The 24,571-nt window shown below is 36.4% G+C and overlaps 2 protein-coding genes and 1 pseudogene across 2 annotated transcripts; all 3 read right to left on the bottom strand.

Annotated features, from left to right (window-relative positions):
- Positions 1-20,317, bottom strand: part of LOC131620736 (uncharacterized) — a 41,169-nt pseudogene extending 20,852 nt beyond the window's left edge.
- LOC131620735 (uncharacterized) lies at positions 3,367-16,469 on the bottom strand. The gene is made up of 2 exons (XM_058891901.1): positions 8,573-16,469; positions 3,367-8,484 (listed from the first exon to the last, which is right to left on the bottom strand). Exon 2 carries the CDS (start codon positions 5,914-5,916, stop codon positions 4,957-4,959), a length of 960 nt encoding a protein of 319 aa, XP_058747884.1. The 5' UTR covers positions 5,917-8,484; positions 8,573-16,469; the 3' UTR covers positions 3,367-4,956.
- A 369-nt stretch (positions 20,318-20,686) lies between the features above and the next one.
- LOC131620734 (elongator complex protein 5-like) lies at positions 20,687-24,239 on the bottom strand. The gene is made up of 8 exons (XM_058891900.1): positions 23,721-24,239; positions 23,411-23,577; positions 23,276-23,322; positions 22,307-22,376; positions 21,897-22,099; positions 21,714-21,803; positions 21,150-21,225; positions 20,687-21,060 (listed from the first exon to the last, which is right to left on the bottom strand). Exons 1-8 carry the CDS (start codon positions 23,975-23,977, stop codon positions 20,873-20,875), a joined length of 1,098 nt encoding a protein of 365 aa, XP_058747883.1. The 5' UTR covers positions 23,978-24,239; the 3' UTR covers positions 20,687-20,872.
- Positions 24,240-24,571: the final 332 nt, after the last annotated feature.

The following is a 24,571-nucleotide window of genomic DNA, read 5'->3' as shown; positions in this document are numbered from 1 at the left end:
GTTGATAGCAGCTTCGTTTAAAGAACTTTAACTTTTCATATTTGGACGTCCTTCTATAAGAATCAAGCTCACCATGTCTAGTGGGTCATAGCCTCTGATTCAGGGTATGTTACTTTTGAGTTTAAAAGCATATGGCTAGAGGAAAATAAATCCTCTTGCCCCTTGATAGGAACTGTACCTTTGAGTTTGAAGGTATCTGGCTAGAGGAAAATAAATCCTCTTGCCCCTTGTTAGGAATCTGGCTCTTGATGATAGCACCTGGAATTGCACGCCTAAATACTTGAGATCCTTGAAAAAGGTTAGTTACGTGATAAGGATGAGTAGGTCCTGCAAAGAGTTCAAGTTGTTAATGTACACACAAATCCTGCAAGGAAACCAAACGGTTAGGGTATAAACAAATCCTGCAAGGAAACCAAACGGTTAGGGTATAAACAAATCCTGCGAAGAAACCAAAGGGTTAGCAGCACACACAAGCAAGTCACACAAATGTCCTTAGGTTTAAAGGCTCGCATGAAGTTCATAGGTAAATACCCTCCCCACTGAAGTTTAGTTGGCTCAACCTGTCCTATATAAAGATCGGGTTCTAGGGAGCTCATATCATTGACCTTTCTCGAAGGCGCTTATCTCAGTTCGGCAATCGAATCACCAACCGAGAAGGTCCTGAAAGTCCAGTCCATATGAGTGTAGCTTCGAGTATCAACCAACTTCAGTCGGAACCAAAGCCAGCCATCTCGCTACTTTCTAAAAGGCCAAAGTTTAGTTCAACTAAGGTTCTAGGGCAAATTAGTGCTTAATGACACCACGCAGCAGCCAAGTGTTTCCTCGAGTCGGATCCCAAGGAACACCAGGACAAACCAATGTGTCACACTAACGATGGCCACCAGTTCAACCACATCAGTATACGCTGTGCAGTCTCCTTGGTCTCATGCCATTTACCTAAGGTTCTCAGATCCGGGTTAGGATCTTTCACACAAGTAAATACCCAAAACAGCCTTTGAAATATAAAGCAAACAAATCAAACAATTAAAGTGAATCCTAAACTCTAAGGTAACCCCTCTTTTAATCGAAAGCGTCCCCAGCAGAGTCGCCAGTTCTGTAACTCGGTGAACTGACTTTTATTTTTTATATGCAACAATGTTGCGGTGAGCATGAGTCGCCACCGACTTTTATTTTGCCCAATGTTAGGAAAGGTAAAAAGTACAGAAAAAGACCTTTTTTAAAGAAAACGGGCTCGGGGGGTAAGTTATGAAAAGGGAAGGTGTTAGCACCCTTTTCATCCGTAGTTATCTACGGGCTCTTAGTTTGCTTAACTCATTTTGTTTTGTTTGAAAGGCATAGTGTTTGAAGAAAAAGTGTGTTAATTTAGTTATTTAATCATGAGTTAGTGAGCTATGTTCAGTTATTATCTTGTCATACAATCCTAAGCATACATCTAAATAAGATATAGGAGCGCGGAAAGGAAAAAACCTAATTACTATTACATCAAAAATACCTTGCAACTTATACATCGATTGCTAATATTTAAATGAATAAATGAATAGGTAAATAAAAGACAGAAATTAAAACAATCATACGTCAAACATTGGAGAGTATGAGATGAGAAGAAGAATCGAGAAAAATTAGAGTTGAGAAAATTAGGATTAATGTTTTTTTCTTAAGTAACAAAAATAACCTATTACTAATTATTTACTTAATTCTAAATAATTATCTAATTCTAAATTAATTAAAGGAGTAAATTAATTATACACTAACCTAATGTTTAAATTAAACCCTAAAAGTTAAAAGCTAAATCCTAATTAAGTTAACTCGAGATTATGTCAAAAAAATTAATTAAATCCTAAGAAAGCTAATTATTTTTGCATTTTTATGGTTTTTACGGTACCTAAATATTAATTAACTAAAATAACCTGACTAATTAATTGATGAAACTAAATCCTAATTCTAATTAGTAGTGATCAATTTAATAGTTAAATGTTAGTTTAAAGATTAATTAAATTATAACACAATGGGAATAGGACTCAACTGACTGGGCTTTAACTTTTTCCAAGCCCATTGCGATTTGAAACAAAGAAACATGGAGGAACATCTTGTCCGCCTTCTGTTCTTCCTCCTTTGATCCAACTTTCCCTTGCTCTTATCAAAATTTCATCCTCCATTTTTAATGAATGCTTCTCTATTAATCAAAACACAAACAAACAATTAGAATCATTAGTGAACACAAGTGGTAAAAAATGCAAGAGATCAGAAAAGTGATGTGTTGTGTTGGATCAGATTGACAAAGGCGTCGCGGGATCTGCGGAGGTATCGGATCGGTTCGTAGTCACAACTTTGGTGGTGGTCGTGCCGGTGTGTGAGTCGGTGGAGATGGCAGCACCGACATCGTGGATTTGCGATTTTTTGTTGTTGGTCATGGCCGGTGGTTCCGGTTGGCATGTGGAATGAGTCGCGGTTGTGTCTCTGTCTTATTGAATCAAAGCGGTGGCTTGTAGATCTGCCGTCGATTTGCGGTGTTGTGAGGTGGTTCGACCGCGTCAGTTGCAGATCGGAGGGAGGAGATCACGCGCTGGCTTTGGTTTGTCGTGTCCTTCGTCGGCGATTGAATAGTGATGATGCTAACGGGAGGAAGCGATGAAGGGCGTTGTGATCGAAGGAGGTCGAGGGCGGCCTTCACGGTGGTGGAGGGATGAGAGCTGAGCGGCTTCGTCTCGGTGGACGGCTTCCGATTCTTCAACTTCTTTTCCTGCAACAACAAAAACAAAAAAGGAGACAAACAAACATTTGTACAGATCATGGTGTTATAGTCTTGTTTAGAACGCTGTGTAACTGCTGTGTTAAATGAGAATTGTTATGAATTGTTTTTGTTTATGAATGTTGGCTTATGGTGATTCAATAGTTAAAACTTTGAATTTGTGTATTATTTACAGGTTGAGATATTATGATGAAGGTTTTTTTGTGTTTTGAGTGATTCTTGTATTTTCTGATGTGAGGTTAAAAGTACGTGAGGTTGTGGTGATGTTAGAAACAGGTTTCTTCTTTCTGCAAAAATAATTAAAACAAATTTTGTACAAAAATTAATAATATGTTTTCAACGATGGTTCTGGTTTATGAAATTAGTGAGATAGCAGGTAGTTAATTTACTTTACGGTAAAAAATTATAAATAGTTAGACAAAAAACATGAATAAATTATTAGTTTTAAAAACATGAAAAAAATTGTTAGTTTTAAAATAAACGACCATCAGAATTCATCATATGGTTAAAAGGACTAACAAATTAAAATTAAAAATAAACGGGGGCCTCATATGAAAAATCATCGGCCAAAAATCAAAAGATAATGAAAACTTTTGAGAAGAGATTAAAAAAAAGTTAGAAACAGTTTGTGACAGTAAAAGTGTGGATGATTGTTGGTAATTGTTAGTGAAAAACGTAAAAGTGTTTAAAGGGTTTTGAAAAATGTGTGAATGAAATTGTGAGAGTTGTTAGAAAATTGTTAGTCAGGGTTAGAAAAGTTGTTGATGAAAAGAGAGGGTGGAGAGTACCCTATTTATAGAATAGAATTAGGTTAAAACCACTCCTAAAAAGGAAATGATTCAACCCAAAGGCCCATGGACCTTTCTTGATGACCAAGATTGAGAACATGGACGTACTTGTGTCCAGGTTCGTCTAGGTGCAAAAAAGATTAAAAATAGTTAAAAAAAACTGATAAAATGCACCCAGCGGGATTCATACCCGTGACCTTTAATATGCAAGCCTTTCCTTCTTACCAATTGTGCTATGTTAATTATTTGAAATAAAAAACCAATTGAAAGTGTATGAAGCATCAGCTAGTATTTTTCTATTTACTAAAATATAAGCAATTTAAGAGTAAACTACTATATTTTAAAATAGACTTTAAATCGAATATTTATAAAATTCAGGATGTCAGTGTAAATGAACCCAAGATTTTTATAAAACCCAATTTTTGAAATAGTTTTGAATTTTTGAAATGTGTGGGCAAATTTTGGGGTACAACATTGACTGCCTGACTTAATGGTTGCGGGAACCCATCATTATTTATGTAAACAACAGTTAATATAATTGAGTTAACTGAGTAACTACCCTGCCCCAGGTTATGATCAAGGTTTTAATCTGTACGAGAAATAAAACTTCCACTTCTTAGGCTCAAAGGGGTTGACGAGGGATTATCATCCTTATATCTCCACTGTTTAGGAATTGAAACAATGCCTGTACATCGTCAGCACAGTCTGTTCAAAAGCATACTGTATGAGGTTGCGGTATCGTTTTCGTCATCCTCCCTCGAAAGGCTCACAATTTTAACGAGAGTTTGAATATCATAAGGGGAAACAAAGTAAAACAAAGTTTTATTGTATTAATAAGAGAAGAAATAATTCAAGACAAACACAAGCAAAGCATTGATGATGATTATTTAAAATAAATAATGTCTAGCATAATTCAAATGTTTAAACAAACAGAATAGAAATTGCGAATGCGAGTAAAAATTGATGATCTAAAAGTCCTCCTTATAGAGGTCAAGCAGTCTTGTCATGATTGGGAACATGAGTCTTAGGAGGATCAAACTCAATTTCACCAGCATCAATCATGTCTTGGATTTTGTTCTTCAATGGCCAACAATCATTTGTGTCATGTCCAATGCTGTCAGAGTGATAAGCACATCTTGCATTGGGATTATATTGATGAGATGAAGTATTAGGCTTCAGAGGAGGATCCTTCAATGCAATCAGCCCTTCCTTCAGCAACTGTGGTAACACTTCGGCCAAAGTCATGTTGATCTTGGTGAATTGTCTTTTGGGTGCGTTCTGCTTGCGTTGATTATTGCATTGTTTTTGCGTTGGCGCTTGACCTGAGCCCAAGACTGCCCCTACAGTGTTGGATTCATTCTTCCAGTTGTATGGCTTCTTTGTAACATTAGAAGTTGTAGCCACTTGAATCTTTCCGTTTCAGATGCCACTTTCGACGCGTTCTCCAGTTAATATCAAGTCAGTAAATCCAGCTGATGAGCTTCCCAGCAAATAACTATAAAATGGACCAGTCAAAGTACCCATGAACATGTCGACTAGCTCTCTGTCAGCCAGAGGAGGTTGAACTCTGCCGGCCAAATCCCTCCACTTCTGCGCATACTCCTTAAAACTTTCTCTCGGACCCATGGACATACTCTGCAGTTGTGTACGAGTCGGTGCGAGATCAGCATTATATTGGTATTGCGTATAGAAAGCAACAGCCAAGTCCTCCCAAGTGCGGATATTGGTACCCTCCAGCTGATAGTACCATTCGAGTTGAGTTCCTGACAAACTCTCTTGGAACAAGTGGATCCACAGCATTTTGTCAGCGGTGTGAGGTTGGATCTTTCTCACATATGATTTTAGGTGCAATTTGGGACAAGAGACTCCATCATACTTTGCAAAGGTCGGAGTTTTGAACTTTGGAGGGATCACGACTCCTGAGATGAGCCCTAGTTCCTCAAAGTCTAGTCCTGATATCTTCTGGATTTCCACAGCCTTCATTCGTTCCTCCAACTGTCTGTACTTATCCTCCGGATACTCTTCGTCATCATAGTAATCCTCCTCTTCCTCGTCTTGCTTTCCAGAACCGTTGTTGCTCGTTTGATCAGTCTTGCCACTAGCACCTTCCTCTTGTTCAGTCTCCTCTTCGATTTCTTTGACCTTTCTGAGAGGGCCTTGAAATCTTCTTCCCATATTGAGAACACCCACAGTCTTCTTGGTCTTCTTCTCCTTCTTAGTAAGGAGTGTCTTCAGCTCTTCCTTCCCCTTGGACAAATTCAGGATCAGGGCTTGGAATTCAGCGTTCTGTGCTTGTAGGTCCTTGACTGATTGCTCGAGATGATTCATTTTCTTAGCTGAAATAAACAGCAAGAAGATGAGTATCCTGTTCATGTTCATAGAAACCTGTTATGCAATGTTTATGATATGCATATGCAATGTTTTCAAGGATCCTTAAGAAATTTAATTTGCAGCTTTAGAAAAAGAGTTGATTGCATCTTCGTCTGAAGAATTTTCATTTTGGACGTCTTTCTACGAGAATCAAGCTCACCATGTCCAGTGGGTCATAGCCTCTGATTCAGGATACCTCTGAATTTTAAGGCGTATGGCTAGAGGAAAATAAATCCTCTTGCCCCTTGATAGGTATTGTGTCTTTGAATTGGAAGACATGTGGCTAGAGGAAAATAAATCCTCTTGCCCCTAGACAGGAATTCAGTCCTTGATAAGAGCACCTGAAATTGTGCGCCCTGAATCCCTAAGATCCTTGAAAGGGTTAGTTAACATGCTATGCTCATGATGTCATGATGTTATGCGAATGCAGTGTATCAGGAAAAACGTAAGATAATAAGGACGAGCAAGTCTTACTACAAAAACCTGCATGGAAATCGAAGGGTTAGTAGCACACACAAACAAGTCACACAAATGTCCTTAGGTTTAAAGGATTGCTCGAAGTTCGTAGGTAAGTACCCTCCCCACTGAAGTTAAGTTGGTTCAACCTGTCCTAGAATAGTAACCGGGTTCTATGGTGCTCATATCCCTGATCTTTCTCGCGGGCATTGTCTCAACATGGCACTCGATCGGCCAGCCAAAAGCATCCCTAGAGTCCAATCTCAATGAGTGTAGCATCGAGTATCAACCGGCTTCAGTCTGGAATCCAAAGCCCGCTATCTCGCTACTTCCTATAGGCCAAAGTCAAGTTCAACTAAGGTTCTAAGGGCGAATTAGTGCTTGTGACACCACGCGGTAGCCAAATGTCTCCTCGATCATATTCAAGGGCCATCAGGACAAACCAAAGCGTCGCACTAATGGAAGCCACCAGGTCAACCATAACGATACATGTCGTACAGTCTCCTTGGTCTATTGCCACATACCTAAGGTATCTCGAGATTCGGGTTAGAATCTTTCACTCAGAAACAATCCCAAACAAACCCTTAAAAATAAAGCACACAAACAAACAATTAAAAACATTTATGATGAACTAAGCCCTAAGGTAAACCCCTCTTAAAGACTCCCCAGCAGAGTCGCCAATTCTGTAACTCGGTGAACTGACTTTTGTTTTTATATGCAACAATGTTGCGGTGAGCATGAGTCGCCACCGACTTTTATTTTGTCCAATGTTAGGAAGGGTAAAAAGTACAGAAAAAGACCCTTTTTAAAAGAAACGGGCTCGGGGGGTAAGTTATGAAAAGGGAAGGTGTAAGCACCCTTTTCATCCGTAGTTATCTACGGGCTCTTAACTTGCTTAGCTCATATTTTGTTTGTTTTGAAAAGAAGCATAAGGGACGTAAGGACTTTAGCGTAAATGCGTAGCCTTCGTCTTTGAAAGAGTTTTTGAAAAGATATTTTTTTTATTGAGCTAGGCAGGTTAAGAGAACTACCCTAATTACTTGGTCCTTTTCTATACTTTTTACGATTCCCAGGATTATCCATACTATATAGAAGTAGGAAACCCTTGTTATATTGGACGTGCGGGTCATCGAAGGGTCATCGAGGTCGTTTGAAGGCAACAAGTAGAGGTACCTTTTAGCAATATCGGAGGGACAATCATCTTTCGTTAGACAACCATTTGAGGGACTAGATCATATCATCGTAGGCAACATCGTGGGTCATCGAGGGACTTATGATCTTTGCGATGATTTTTAATCGAGGGATTTTTGCTAATAGGTACCTCTACATTCGAGAGACACAACCTTATTTCTAAGAGGCAACCGAGAGGGGCGTACCCTAAGGGTGAGTGCGTGCAAAGTGTGTTGTATTCAATTAAGATTTATCTTGTATTTTTAGTTAGCTAACGTTTGATTCAGTCTTACCATACACACCCTGATTTAAGCATACATCTAGCACAATATAATAAAAAACGAAAATTAAAGGTGCGGGAAAGTAAAGAGATTTACTATCATATTTACATTTTGACCTATATACATTCTAATGGCTAAATAATAAAATAAACAAAACACGCGCCATACAAGGGATTTCGAGATGAGAGAAGAAATCGGAGGAAAATAAAAAGGGGTTTTGTTAGTAAATTAAATTAAAATTACTCACTAAAAATCCTAAATTTGAAACTAATTATTAAGTTATTTATTAGATTAATTAAATTCTAAATAAAACTTATATTTAAAATTATTAAAAACCTAAATAATACTAATTATTTTAATGGTGAGAAGAAAAAAAGAAAATTAAGAGACTAATTAAATTAAATTATGAGTGATGAAAAAAAATATTTTATTAAAAACCTAATTCTACTAGTTATTTGTTAATCATAATTTTTATGTTAATTTTTGGATTAGTTGAGCATTAGATGGTTAATTAACTAATATTTGATAATTGGAAAATAAAAGGAAAAGCAAAACAAGGGAAGAAAAAGCTAAGAAAATCTGGAAAAAACAAAAGGGGCTCGCTGGGAATCGAACCAAGCATCCCAAGGTTACCACTTCCTTCTCACGCCAACCCATATGCATATGTTAACTGTAAATAAAATAGCCATCATTAAAAATAAATGAAAACACATGGTTATGGGGAAAAGTCAACAGCGGACGACGTGGCATCCACTCACGCGTTGAACAGCCAATCATAATGTGTTCACTGGCCACGCGTGTTGGTCAATCTTCCAGGGGTACTATTCATCTTCCCCTACCTCGATACCTGCGGATTCTCTTGTCATTTCACCTAGGATTTTACCTGCGAATTTTCCTTTCTTGTTTTACAAAAATTTGAAGCTCAATAAAATAATGTTAGGAAAATAACAAAAGGACCCAGATCGACATAAAAATGTCCTCTGAGTTCATTGGTGCACTTAGTTTTTGCTAACATGGCATGTAGCATGAAAAACGAGAGCTCCACACGTTTTGCCCTAAGCATGGTGGATTTTGATTCGTGCATCTAAGCTTCGGTTTAATAGTTCTAAGCTTATCCAGACATCACCATAAACTCAAAGAAAGCATTAGATTTAATTATTATGCACAAAAACATGGTAAACGAAAATAAAATATGCATGGAAATAACATGAATATGAGACCAACGCTCCACACGTCATGGGGCTGCATTAATCATCCATTGACAATCTATATTACCTGCTGAAGAGATCCTGATGGTTATTTGCTCTCGAAAAAGACTTCAACTAGGAGCACGAAATTTTTAAGTTCTTTGAGATTTTTGCTAGTTTGAAGCGCTTGTGGTGGCTAGGGTTTTTTCATCCCTTTGTGAGGCTGCACTCTTATGATTATATATGGGACGAAATTAGGTCAAAAGATTAGAGAAAGATCAAGAGATTTTATTGAAAAATATTTTGTTTTGAATATGTATGAAAACCTTCCTTTTTCCAATTGAATCCTATTTTGATGCCCTTTTTTTCACGTGTAAATGAGGCCATGGGATGTACTTGGACACTTTTACATGAATGGAAAGTTTTTGTGTGATTTGATTTTATTTTATTTTGATTTTATTTGATTTATAGTAAATTTAAAATGAATAAATCCAAAAATAAATAAATAAAATCATAAAATAAATATCCAAATGACATATGGGCCTTTAATAAGCTTGGAATTTTGTGGGTGATTCACAAATTATGGCCCATTGCTCAAAACTTTGAATTTGGCCACTTAGGTTTTCACACTTTTCTTGAAAATCGACCAACTTGTACCAATCATATCTCCCTCATTTTTTATCATATGAAGGTGTTCTTGTACATTTTAGAAAGCTCAAAGAGTCTTCTGAAAGATCCTTTTGGTTTCACCTTCATTGAGTTTACCATGTTCATTTACCATCCTTTGAGAAAAAATGTCTTTTTGTTGTCTTTCAAAAGGACCTATAATGTATTAGCTTGTATCTTTCAACTGGTGCATTTCTTGACTTTGGACCCAACATCAAAGTTGTAGATAATGAAATTTACTTGAGAATAGGCTTTGGTTGGGCAATTTTTGATGAACTATGCGAGAGTTATGATCAGTCAAAGTTCAGTTGACTTTCACCTTAAAACCTTAATTTAGTAACTTCCTCTTTTGATGATTTTGGACCTTTTTCCTGATGAATCATGATCAAATTTTGATCAAATGATGAATATAACATGAAAATGTTGATGTTGCCCAAAAATCAGGAGTTTTGACTGTGTTTTGACCATAGTTGACTTTTAGGTTAAACTAATCGATTGTTGATCATTTGAGCAATTGAGTGAGCAATCCTGTGAATAAAGGCTTGAAATTTGGCATGAGAGTCCTTTGAGGCATATGAGAGGCCATGGAGCCCACTTGAGATCTTAGATTTTGATTTAACCTTGAGAAAGTTCAAACCCTAGTTTTGGCCTTTATTGCTTAGGAGGAGAATGAATCATGCTTTCAGTTAGAGATTGTATGAGCCTGTGGAGACTATCTGAGCCCAACTATCTTGAAATATAGTGGGCAAATTTTGGGGTATGACATTCGGTCACACCTCTTAGGAGAGATTTATATGTCTTAGTCTCATCAGAGAAAACTCTAAGTCCCTCAAACGAGGATTTAGATAGCCTGGGGATCGTAGTCCCTCATACAAAGTTATGTGAAGCTTGACCGATGAGACAGTAAGTCCTTCAGATGAGGCATTGATCCTCTTAGGTGAGACTTTTATCAAAACCTCAAACAAGACTTAAGACTGAGCCTCTTAGGCAACATTTAAGCTATACCTCTTGGGCGAAATCTCTATATCTTTGTCCCACCCGAGAAAACTCTAAGTCCCTCAGGTGAGGAGTTATATAGCCTAGGGATCTTAGTCCCTCATACGAAGTTATGTGAAGCCCGATTGATGAGACAATAAGTCCTTCAACCAAGGAATTGAACCTCTAAGGTTAGACGTCTAATAAGCCCTCGAGAAATACTTAAGACTAAGTCTCTTAGGCAAGACTTCAAACACGCCCTTGGGGCATAATTTATACTTCTAGGTACCACTTGAGAATACTCTAAGTCCCTTCAGAAAGGATTAAGATATCTTGGGGATCTTAGACCCTCATATGAAGTTATGTGATGCTTGACTGATGAGACAATAAGTCCTTCGGGTGAGTCATTTACCCTCTTAGGTGAGACTTCTATCAAGCCTTTATACAAGAATTAAGATTAAGTCTCTTACGAAAGACTTCGTAGTGCCTCTTGGGAGAGATTTATATGTCTTGGCCTCGCCCGAGGAAACTCTAAGTCCCTTAGGAGATGAGCTAGATAACTTATTTGTATTACCTTGAGAGGCGACAAGAATCTCCACTATGGAGTCCAACATACAAAATATTACCTTAATATGCAAAAAGGATTTTCATCATGAAGTCCAACATACAAATTATTGCCTTAAGAGGCGGAAAGGATCTTCTCCATGAAGTCCAACTTACAAAACGTTGCCTTAAAAGGCGACAAATATCTTCATCATGAAGTCCAACATAAAGCATTGAAAGATATCCTTATTAGTCATAAATATTATGAAAATTGTTCATAAATAACTAATCATGTCTGCTAAGAAACTACAACAGCCTAACTATAATAATACTTTAGATTGAGAGTGTTATAGGTTCTGGATAGGATTTGCCCCCTCTAAAAGTTGCATCTTGTATGCCTCGTGATGAAGCTTCTTGAATATGCGATATGGCCCTTCCTAATTGGGTTTTAGTTTTCCTTGATCTGCCGACAGGATCACCTACTTTAAGTCCAAGTCTCCATCTTGCATCTCCCTTAGATTGGCCTTGGAGTTATATCTTTTGGCGGCTCTGTACTTGGATGTGAATTCTCGAACATGGGAGACTTCTCTCAATTCATCGATCGGGTTCACCACATATTCCGATCTGGCGTTGTATACCTCTTGATAAAATTGGTATCATCGCTACGAGGGTGTGTCAATATCCATAAGCAGCATGGGGTCCACTTCATATACCATGGAAAACGGAGTTTCCTTGGTGGTAGAGAATTTAACACTGGTCTCACTTCTTGATGAAGGCAACGATATCCGTCATTAAAGTAGGACAATAATATCCCTTCCTTAGCAGCTTGTCGGTAAGGGTTTTTCCATCAATGTGATTGATGTAATCTCTTTTATGTACTTTTGCGAGTACAAGGGTGGTTTCCTGGTCGCCCAGGCACCGTATCATGGGATAAACTCTCCATGTTTTATAAAGTTTTCTTGAGAGAAAAGTGTACTTAGTAGTTTGCTTTCGAATTCTACTTGCTTCCTCATCAACTAGTGGAAATTCATCCGCCTACATGAACGCTATGGGCGACATCTGGCTAGACTCAGGGACAACTTCTAGGGAGTATACCTCACTCGCCTTAATGCTAAGGGAGGCATTAGTCTCTTGGGTTAGTGTTATGTTAAACCTTGTTGTCTTCGAGGTGGCAAACTTGAACATAAGGTTTGCTCTGAAGTTGTGTTTGCGGGGAACATGTTTTATTTCAAAGGAAGTAAAACGAGAGGATAAACTTCTTACCTTTTACAGATATTTTATTAGATGGGACTCTTTTGTCTGATATTTCCCGAGACTTGGTAAGAGACTAATTGGGAGTTGTTATGGGCTTTCAGTCTGGAAGCTCTCACCTAAAAGGCGAGAACCATGCCAATAATAAGGGCCTCTTACTGTGTCTGATTGTTGTTAGCGTTGAACTTGAACTTCATCGCTTGCTCGATGGGTATGTCGCCAACTCCCTCCAAGACTATCTTAGCGACGCTCCCTTTCATAATCGAGATGCAATCAATTGATAGCGCTTACTCTAAGGGCATTTCCTCGTCTACAAGGGAGTTTAATTAGGCCATAAAATCTTCCAGAGCATGTGATTAAATGCTTCCCCCGGGACATATTGGATTTCATATTCTTCAAGAGTTATCGAACATGATAGTTGGTTTTAATAAACATCTTGTGGTTCTGAAAATAAGGTATCAACTTCCTCAACGTGAAGACAATAACAAGTGCCAGGTTCTTAATCTTCTAATAACGTGTTTTAGTGCCTTTGATGATCTTTATTATGAAATACTCGGGCCTTTTTTCCTTGTCAGTCTCCTGGACGAGGACTCAGCTTATCGCTTAATCTATAACCAAGAGATAGAGGCGCAGTAGTGACTCTTATCTCAAGCGAGTGAGGATGTAAGGTGATGAGAGGAAAGCCTTCACCTTTAAGTAAGCCTCTTCAAACTCAGCAGTCCATTCGAACTTCTCTTTCTTCTTCAGGGCAGAAAAAATAAGGAAGGCTTTGTCGCTTACGCACAAGAGGAAGCGGTATAAGGCAGTGAGGTGACCTGTAAGCTGTTATACTTCTTTGACGTTTATAAGGCTTATCATGGTCATGAATTTCTGACATTTATTCAAATTGGCCTCAATGCCTCTTTTTCGTTTGCTTGAACCCCAAGAATTTTCTAGCTTGAACTCTAAAAGAGCACTTGGCAGAATTTGGGCGCATATCATATTTTCAGACTAGCTATAGGACATCCCCCGAGTCTTCAGCATGGTTGAGCCTTTCAATAGTTTTCAATATCACTTCGTCTATGTAGCCCTTCATGTTATGCCCTATTTGATAGACAAACGCATCATCCACGAGTCGCTGGTATGTGGCGCTAGCATTCTTGAGGCCAAAAGGCATGACATTGTAGTATTATTTTCCATGAGTCAAGATGAAGGTTGTGTTAGGTGTAGGCGGTGGATCCATCCAGATCTAGTTATACCATGAGTATGCATCCATGAATCTTAACATGCGGTATCATGAGGATCTGTAGATAAGGAGATCAATGCCTAGTAGTTGATACAGTTCCTTTGGACATGCGGTGTTTATGTCAGTGAAGTCCATACACATGTGCCATTTTTTGTTTGATTTTATTACCAAAACCATTTTGGCTAGCTAGGTTGGGTTTTTTTTGTAATGAACTCGACATTAAATAGCTTTCCTAATTCCTCGTCAATGGAGACCCTCTTCTCCTCGCCAATTTTTCGCATCCTCTAGACTACTAGTTTGACAGAGGGGTGGATGGCTAGGCAGTGGCTCACCGCCCTAGTGTCTATTCCAAGCATGTCCACAAAGGCCCAGGAAAACAAGTTGATGTTTTTAACGACTTGGTGACTAGCTCGTGTTCTTCTTCCTCGATAAGAGAAGTATCTATCTTGGTCACTTGGTGAAGCAAAGGGAAGAACTGAACCTCCTTTAAGTGCTTTGTGGGCGTGAGCCTTCCAAAATCTTCGTCCAACATGTGATCCTAACAATCGAGGTCTGTATTTGGAACTTTAGAAAATGGGGCGCAAACAAGGGAGAGCTCTTACCTCTTTGTCGCCATAGTACTCTAGTAACATTGTTGAGTGATCTGCTGGTCTTCTTAAATTGTACCAATTCATCTTTCAGGCAGCAGGTATTTTAGGAATAAGTACAGAGTGGAAATAAGATCCCCTAGTGAATTGATGGCGGTTCATCCCAAGATGAAGTTATATGGTTTCATGGCATCCAAAATGATGTATATAACGTCAATCTCCTTAAAGTTCTCGCACTTAGCACATGAAGTTTCTAGGATCACATGTAGTCTCTAGGGTCACATGGACCCTTACTTGTACCATCTCACTTAACTGTCCTATTAATGAGCCACTAAACACTTTGATGTTATTGGGATTGAGTTGTTGTTTTTGGAAAGAGTTATAGAGCAAGGCATCCGTAGAGCTACCAAGATCAATCAAGACTCGCTTGATATCCTAGTTGCCATATTGCACACTGATGACCATAGGGTCATTATCATAAGGGTTGACTCCAACGTCTTCCTTGTTGAAAAAGGTGATGTTAACTCCTATTTCCCCATGGGCTCTCATGGGGAAACCAGAAGATATTACACTTGTAACAAGCATCCGCCTTTCATTTTTGTTTCAGGAGGAGCTAGAGCTACCTCCACTAAACAAACCTCTGGCTATGATGTTTATATTAAAGCATAGAGTTTTGTCAGCTATCTTCGGAGGGGTGGTGGAATGGTGAGAATGAGAGAGGCGTGACTCAGGTTAGTTTTTCTAGAGCCCCATCGTGGGCGCCACTGCACTGGTCAAAAAGTACAGGTGTGCATGTTACCCATGTAAAGGCAGAGGCCTTAGTAGGTATATTATGATGTATGGTAGAACATTGAATCCCTATTGGCTAGGAAAACGTGGGTCAGTTGTTGACCCTCGTGGAACGTCTTATCCCACGTTTCCCAGTATCGGGCGAGAGGAAAATATTGGGGCAAGGCGATACCTCCCCAAGGGCGACACATGATTGTGGCCCTTCCTAAGGGCGGTACATCTCCCGCTCTCGTAAGACCCTTTTACAAATTTAACACTATACTAATAAGTACTTTAAAGGCCAATATTACAAACAAGTTTTCTATATTTTAGGGACTATAAAACATATCATTTTTTATCAAAATTCTAAAATCTATTTATATTAAATTTTATTTAACTTATTTCGTGTTAATTGAATTAGATGGGTGTAAAACTATTGATCAAAGTTTAATTTCTAACAATTTCAATTTTTTTAAGGTTGCGGAGATATTTCAACCAGTATATTCTAGTTGAGATAGATGGTGTAAGTTGTTCATTTAGAGTTTAATCTCTAATAGTTTGTATTTTTTTTTATTAATGTCTTTATATAAAGGTTTAATTTTTTTGGTCCTTTATATTAACTTTGATATTCATTTTTGTTGCTTAATTTAAAAAGTATTTTATTGATCTCTCAAGTCTTTAAAAAATATTAAATCTAATATAAAAAGTATTATACATATATTAAATCTAATATGTGACAAAAAAATATTAAATCTAATATAAAAAGTCTTATACATATAAATCAACAGTTTTTAATAAAAATCTATTAATGCCTTTTCTTATAAGATAAAGTGGTTCTCAAATTTTATTTTACAATTTTCACATACTTTTAGTACCTTAAATATTATAATAATAAAATACTTAAAACACTTAAAATAATATTTAATTATTTATTCTCTATATTTGTAATTATAAACACCCTTTAAAAAAGGTTATCACTAAACATTTGTTTATAATTTGCTTAAACCAAAAAACCAAATATTATTAATTGGGCCTCATCTCATATTCATATTGGGGTTTTATACTAGGAAGGGTTTCCACCTCAAAGTTCTAATGTTCATACCTACTTCCAAATTAGGTTTACTTAGCTTTTCCCAATTCTGCCAGTGAATTTTCTTTTTATCCTCACTATCTCCCCATCAAAAATTGGCCATCAATTGTTTAATTTTTATCCTCGCTATCTACTGAACATCATCTTTAATTTGTTGAAATTGATCTTTTGACCAGATACTTCTTGATATGTGTTTATGATATCAAGCTGGGTTGTTTTTTCTTTTTCTTCAGCTTTATTTATATAGTAATTATTAGGTACAACTTTATTTAAAACTTGTTATATATACTAGCTAATATAAAAAGCAACAAGTCTATAAAGAAGTAGAGAAAAGTTTTATACACATGCACACATACCTGAAGATCAAAAGGGCCGACCCAAGGAATATAATCAGCTAGATTAAAAGCTCCCATTAAAAGCATTGCTTCTTTAACCAGCCTCTTTAGGTCAAACTGTTCATACTTACTTCTACCCAATATCATCTTATACATAATATCTTCAACAAGATTTTCCACAGCCTCACTAACATTCACAACCTCACCCACCAGAGCAGCTTTCTCCAATGATTTAACCAAAACATCCAACTCCTCTTTTCTAATAGGAGCAAACTTCTCAACTTTGGAAGCACTAAGAAGTTTCAAAATGCAAAGTTTCTTCATACTACGCCAATAAGGACCATACTCAGTAAACCCCACCCCTTTGGAACCGTAAGACATGAGTTTAGATGCTTGAATATTTGGTCGGTTTGCGAAAACGATGTCGTGTGTTTTGAGGAATAACTCTGCTGTTTTTGAAGATGAAATGACAACAGTTGGTACTTGACCAAGTTGTAAGGACATGATTGGACCGTATTTTTTGGAGAGTGTTTGAAGTTTTCGATGTGGAAGTGTACCTAACATGTGAAGGTTTCCGATTATAGGAAGTGTTGGTGGACCTGGTGGCTTCTTGTGTTTTTGTTTTAGATGCAAGAAAAGTTTGAATGAAAGATAAGTGAATGTGAAAGTGAAGAGAAGGAAAGAAAGTATTGTTGCAGAAGACATGTTTACAAATGAATGGTTTTGGTTTGGGTGAGTGAAGTAACAAGGTTAAGGACGTTATATAGAACTCCAAGTTGATCTCATCTCTAAACTAGTGGTTTTGATATCCATATGAGTGGCTGTGTTACGTTGCCTTTCTATGTCTTTATCTCATATCCAAATGTGTTAAATGATACGAGTACCACACCTTAATATATATTTTCTATAATTGGTAACATTTTCATCCATATAATAAGTCTAAGTAACAGATTAATTACCAATTAGTTGCAACAAACTAAAGGAAAGTTATAACAAATTGAAAAATAAAGGCTAAATAGTATCATCTTTCCTAAAACTGGAATTGTGTCAGTGTTATGAGAATTGTGTCTGAATATCAGTCTTTGTGTTCGTGTTTTTTAACATATTTGAGAATTCTGGGTGATGCTTGTAAGTTAATTTCTGTTGGTCGGGGAGAAACTAGTTAACATGCAATATAAGAATGGAATATGGGGATCCAATAGGAATGTGATGTGAATGGATAAATAAGATAGGGGATATCAAAGTAATCTTACTCTATGATACCATGTTGACAAGTGTGCAGCAAAACCTTTTTCACTCATGATAGTGGAATCATAACAAAAACTAAAAGTAAAAAATTGAGAATTATTTATTCAACTCTTATCGCATAAAAGTATGGTTCGTGTACATTTATAAGATTATTGGTCTTAAGTTGGTTAGCGATATTTTCTCTACAAATAACTAATCAGGATTAAATAGCAATTGCTATATTATAACATTCGGTAAAACAACTTATAATTTGACACGATTTATTTAAGATAATATACAATTGTTCATCTTGAAACTATTTAAATTTATCATCATTTGTCATACGATAACTCGGTATTGCCTGCAAATGATGAGCTCTTGGTATACTGAGTCCAAATTTCTCTTCCATGTTTAAATTGGACGGAGTAATATTATTCGGGAGTTCCCAATTAAAACAATGCACTAATTGAGTTATAACCAGTTTTACCGTAATCAAACCCAGTTGAATTCCAGGACAACCTCTCCGACCAGAACCAAATGGTATACACTCGAACTCTTGTCCATAAAAATTCATTTTCTTGTCAATAAATCTTTCGGGATAAAATTCTTCAGCATTTTGTGACCAAACATCATGATCTCTCCCTATGGCCCATGCATTTACTATAACTCATGTTTTTTGCTTTATAAAATAGCCATCAATTGTTATATTCTCTCTACATTCACGAGGGATTAATAAAGGTCCAACGAGATAAAGTCTTAATATCTCATGGACCACCATATCTAAGTAACTTAACTTCTTCAAATCTTTCTCTTCAACCATTCTCTTATGTCCTACTTCATTCTGTATCTCATCTTGAAGGTTTTTCATCACTCTTGAATTCCTTAAGGCTTTGTTTGTGAGTTTGGAGGGGAAGGGAGGAGAGGACTTTGGAAAACAGAAAGAATTAGGTGAAGGGAATAAAAAGATTTTGGGTAGAAGGGTTTTGGAGGGTTTGATTTTATTCATATCACCAAAAACCCCATAAAATGGGGAACTCAAAAATTGTATTGAAGGAGGGGTTTGGAGGATTTTGGATGACTTATATAAATTTTCCAAATATCTTTTTAGGTTGTTATACTATTTTGAAACTTAACAATTTAGTAATGATAATGACTCTTTTATCATTTTAAACAAAATCATTTTTTCCAAAAATGTTAAATATTTTTCTATATTTTTTTAAAATTTCATTTTTGGAAGCCTTTCCCTTCCCTCCCCTTCAAACTCGCAAACATAGCCTAAAAGTTCAGATAACACCCACTCAATTACGATAGCAGATGTATCAATTCCTGCTATAATTATATCTTGTATGACTGCCTTGATAGAGGTTCGATCAATGACATGATTTTGTTCATTTTCTAGATCATTGGTTTGGTGCATAATTGATAGAAGTGTGTCTATGAAGTCTTCGTTACGAATTTTGTCTACATTATTGATTTGTTCATGCTCTCTTATTATCATCTCGAGTACTTCATCAAATGCTTTACTAGTTTTCTTGAATGCTCGTGTTAATCCCTAACAAAAAAAAAAACTAAATTAATATTGTCAATTACTAATTGAATATTTTCACTTATTTTAAGAAAATCATGAAAGCACATAAAAAATGAAAACAAAATTGGTTATAAAAATAAATCAATTTTTGTTTTTGATCTAGTAAAAAATGGAGGGAACAAAATTGCACGATTACCATATTTACCACACTTAAACATAGAACTTGATCAATATTTAATACTAACCTGAAGATCAAATACCCCTAACCAAGGAATATAATCAGCAATGTTAAAAGCTCCAATCAAAATCTTGACTTGTTGAACCAACTTCTTCAAATCAAATTGCTGATACTTACTTCTACCTAATATCATCTTATACATAATATCTTCAACAAGATTTTCTACAGCCTCACTAATATTCACAACCTCACCCGCCAAAGCAGCTTTCTCCAATGATTTAACCAAAACACCCAACTCCTCTTTTCTAACAAGAGCAAACTTCTCAACTTTGGAAGCACTGAGAAGGTTCAACGTGCAAAGTTTCTTCATACTACGCCAATAAGGACCATACTCAGAAAAACCCAACCCTTTAGAACCGTGACCCATGAGCTCAGTTGCTTGAATCTTTGGTCGGAAAAACGATGTCATGGGTTTTGAGGAATAGTTCTGCTGCTTTTGAAGATGAAATGATAACAGCTGGGACTTGACCAAGTTGTAAGGACATGATTGGGCCATATTTTTTGGAAAGTGTTTGAAGTTTTCGATGTGGAAGAGTGCCTAATATGTGAAGGTTTTCGATAATCGGTAGGGTTGGTGGACCTGGTGGCTTTTTATGATTTATGGTGGTTTTTTTTCGATGCAAGAAGAATTTGAATAAAAGGTATGTGAAAGTGAAGAAAAGGAAAACAAGTAATGCTGCAGAAGACATATCTACAAATAATACTAATTTAGTTTGTTTGTGGATTTGTATAAAGTTCTAAGGTTTAAGAGAGATTTATACAAGTGATATACGTTAATCATATAGAGTTATCATTGTTGTTATTATTATTATTATTAGGAAGTAGCGAACAATTTGGGGGCCAAATCTCTGACATAGACATTGCCCCAACATGATAGCTATGTAGAATTCAAGCTGAAAATGATAAATGCCGAAACCTGATACTTTACAAAGACCAAAACCAAAAAAAAAAATTGCAGAAACTAAAACCAAAAATTAGAACAATTACAGTGACCGATTAAATATTTAAGCCAAAATAATACATACTTTACGTTATACTTATATACTACAAGCATCAATTAGACAATTTCAATGTAGTTATGCAGCAAAAACTGACAGAACAAGATAAAACAATGTATTGAATGTGAAAATTGTTGAGATGAAAGTTGTGAAAATGACTGGGTCCAACTTGAATTTGACCCCTAGAGTTTCACAAGTTAACTTTTGATTTTAACAGTTTTGGTGATTTTGTAGAGATGCGCATTAGGCAGAAATGTTCTCAAAATCAATAAACCAATTCTGGTTTCTATATGTAGGCTGTACAATTTGATGTAATGTAATACAATATTACCTTACGAGCAATTAAACAATATCGGGCCGATTTTTCTTAATAAAACTTTTATTTGATCACAAACCTAAACTAAGTCATCTAGATACATAAGACACTAACTAAAGCACATTTATATATCTAAATCATCATCTGGGTCTTCATCAGAATCGGGCATCTCATCGTCTGAATCACGAAAATATATAATCTCACCTAGGGTAGAATCCTCCTTTTTACCACCCTTTGGAAGAGGTGCCCCCTCACTGTTACTCTCTTCAAGGGATTTTCTACCATCATAAATTTGTATGGGATTACCATTTCCTAAAAGAAAGAAAAGGGCTTAAGCATAAAAGTATATTATATGATTGGAACACTGTAAGAAATGGAGCAAATACATGTCTATTTCATACCTTGGTGTTCAAAAGGAAGCACAACCTTTGCCCTGTCAATTTGCTCCTTCTCTGATAGCTGGAGATTAAATTGTACCTGTTAAAAACATAAAGTCGATCAACTTCATATCACAAACTATTTCTTGTTCGGTCTCTGTCATTCTCTATAGAAATGTTTGTGACTGTGTACGCAGATCCATGCATATTCTGCTATCAAAAGTATCCACGTGTGCGGATACGAGTATATGAACAAATTAGGTGCTTAGCATGTGTAGGCATGGCATCAGTACATGAGATGTTTCTCCAAGACAGTTTATACCTTGCTATCATAATAACTATACCGTACATCAGTGTTTCAGCCAAATAAGCACATCTAGCATCTAAAAAAAATTCATTTCCTTAAAAAAAAACACCGTGTGAAGGATAAGTTTTATTTCATAAGGGGAGTCAACAAAAATAAGATCTCTTTTATCGATCATTTTGTCTGAAAACTAATTATAAATCTCTAATAATAACAAGGCCAATAGAACTTGGGCCTTTGCTTCTAGTGAAAGAGATGTGACTTCGCAGATACTAAAGACTGACCTTTGGCAGTAAGCCTGCAACAGTTATTCCATCTTCTGCTGAAACAGAAGCAAAGCTGATTCCTCCGGCTTCAACTTTAAACTTTTCACACTGAATAAAAGACAAAAGACATATTACAACAGTGCGCCAATTTTCAAGATTAGTCTTTCCAAATATATTCACAAACAGACAATAAGAGATTACCATCACTCTAACGCGTCCATTTCTGCGTTTAAGTCTGACATTAAATTTTCCCTGGGTAAAGTTTTTCTCTGACAAGGAGTTCTCTGAAGAATGATGACCTGGTTCTATGCTGGCCACCATGGAGGACATGTACTCAAGAGCAGCTGCAGTCCTCTCGTCATGAAGGTCAGAATGCACTAATCCAAATATACTTGAGATTTTATCTGCAAGAATGTAACAGCAATGATTAAGCGAAGGTATTGTTACCACTTACCACATCAAGTAAACCTGAGCCAACTAAAATTATCCGCTAAAATAATCAACTAGCTCACCCGTTCTGGACTTCTGGTACTCTAAAGTATTTAACTAAATAACAAAAAATTGACATATTATGCAAGAAACCTTGTTCAATTTAGTACAAGAGAAAATACCATGACTGCGCAGATTGCTTAGAAGGCCTGCAACTGACTGCAAAGATGCATGTCTCAACAGCTCACTTATCTGATAATATCCAAGAAGAATCCATTACGATTATTTATACACAAATAGATAATATAAGAGAAACAAAGAAATTGAACATTCTTAATTAGAATACTAATGATTTTGAAAGTTATTGTATAACTTCTTGCTCAGTAATTCTAGGGTAGAAGAAAAATCAGAAACTTGCAGGCACAAAAAAGGATAGTTAGTTAGTTACAGATAAGTACATAAATAGTGTCCAACATTAAATTGTAACATGATAGCATTATAAATGCTTCATGACTCAATCATTTCTAGAAATTTTAGAAGGTAAGACAAAATCACATATTCCATTCATATTTTCTAGTTTTACCCACGCCTATAACTCCCTAGTTACAAAAATATTGCAGAACTTCAAGGATTTGCGCCCCCTAGCCAGAGGCTCCAACTCACGCAAATGACAAGATACCGTGCCTCTACACCCATCCTAATTGAGTGACTAACTCAACCTAATCATTTCTAGTACGTAACAATGAACGGGGTAGGTAACCTATCAGAAGTGAACAAAAAGAATAAAGATAGAACATCATCAAAGAGCTCTAAATCCCTACCACCTTTTTAGAGAAAGTTATAAAATATATAATAAACTAACCTAAAGCAGTATGAATCATAACATAAACCCAGACTCCCACACAGTACTTTCTCAAGAAAAGAAATAATCTATGATTCAAAAAAGGTTATTTGTGCAAGCTTGGAAAGTAAAAGAAAAGAAAAAAACTAATAAGTTTCATAACCATGAAATATGGTTATGTGCGAAAAGCATATAACAGTCGGTAATAACCATATTCAATTATATCACAAAGTAACAAACAACATTAACTACAACAGACCAACACAGTAAATTCAATAAGTTCAAAGCTATGTGAAGTCAACGGCATTACCGAGTCTATTGCAACACAGAACCGGGATTTATTTTCTCCAACTAAACCTGAAAGTACAACAATCAAAAAATCATCCAAACAAAAAAGAAGACAAAAAAAACAGCTTATTTCCAGCACAAAACCGTTTAGCAATACCTCGGCCTAGATCGGTAATCGCCAAAAACAACTTATCCATATCCTTGACTGACTCATAAGAAGTAACATCAAGTGAAGTTCCTTCAGAAGGAACATTAACATTTCCAGATTTCCTAGTCTTATCTTTCCAACCAAGAGGATCTGTATAACAATCCAAAACATGAATCCTGCAAAGTAACACATTCACTCTAATTAGCTTCCATATTCTCTCTATTAACAACTCAAGTTCCACATCTTATTATTAAGAACTAAAATGTCATAAATTTTCAATTTACAAACTCAGTTGAAACCACTAAATTAAAAATATTACCATTTGTTGGAAGATGCGAGTTCCAGTCCCTTATTCTTTAACAAATCGGCGTAAAACGAAGGACTTCGAGAAAGCGCGACGATGACGATACCGGTGTGAGATTTCTCTGTGGCGGAGTGTGAGGAGAGTTGAAGAAGAATGTGAGAGAAAACATGGATGGAAAAAGGGGAGGATATAGTGTCTTTGATTGTGAGAGTGGGTGCAAGCTCTCCTTCTAACGCGCCGTCTCGTAAGGTTCTGAAAATTGAATCTGCCATTTTAGGGGAATGAAGAAATGGAAGATTGTAGAAGTTTGGTTTAGGTTTTGGGGAGTGAATGGTATCAGAAAGGGTGAAGGTAGAAAAGCAACAATTGTATTCAATGAAAAACACTCGTAAACGGAATTCGTGGGAGTTTCACTGTGTGTTGATGTAAAACGAATTTCTGCAGTTCACACTTCCACTGCTCAGACCTGCCGGCTGGGTTTTGGGCACGATGCAAGGAGGGGTTTTGGAGGCGTGGGAGTGAAAGAAACCGAAAATATATTGGGAATTTCTTTTTAGAATTTTTTTTTCTTTTTGAATGTTTTTCATTTTGATAAATTTTAATTTAGAGATGTTTCTTTTTAGGATTTGTCCACGTATACATCTCCAAATTAATTTTTTTTTAAGTTTATATTTTATTTCGGATGGATCTCTGAGTGCGTTCAACGGAGTCAGACCCTCCTCTTTCTCCTTCTTTATTTTTTAAAATGTTTAAGAACTTTCATTAGAGCTCGTGAGCAACATTTTTCCAGTGAATTTTTCAAGGAATGGTATCTCTACTTCAATCTTTTCAATCCCAACTCACTCCACCTACTACATTTAACATAA

The sequence above is a fragment of the Vicia villosa genome, linkage group LG7 (assembly GCF_029867415.1).
Source record: "Vicia villosa cultivar HV-30 ecotype Madison, WI linkage group LG7, Vvil1.0, whole genome shotgun sequence".
Classification (NCBI taxonomy): domain Eukaryota; kingdom Viridiplantae; phylum Streptophyta; class Magnoliopsida; order Fabales; family Fabaceae; genus Vicia; species Vicia villosa.
The sequence above is the reverse complement of the archived record's forward strand: the minus strand, read 5'-3'. Positions and strand labels throughout refer to the sequence as shown.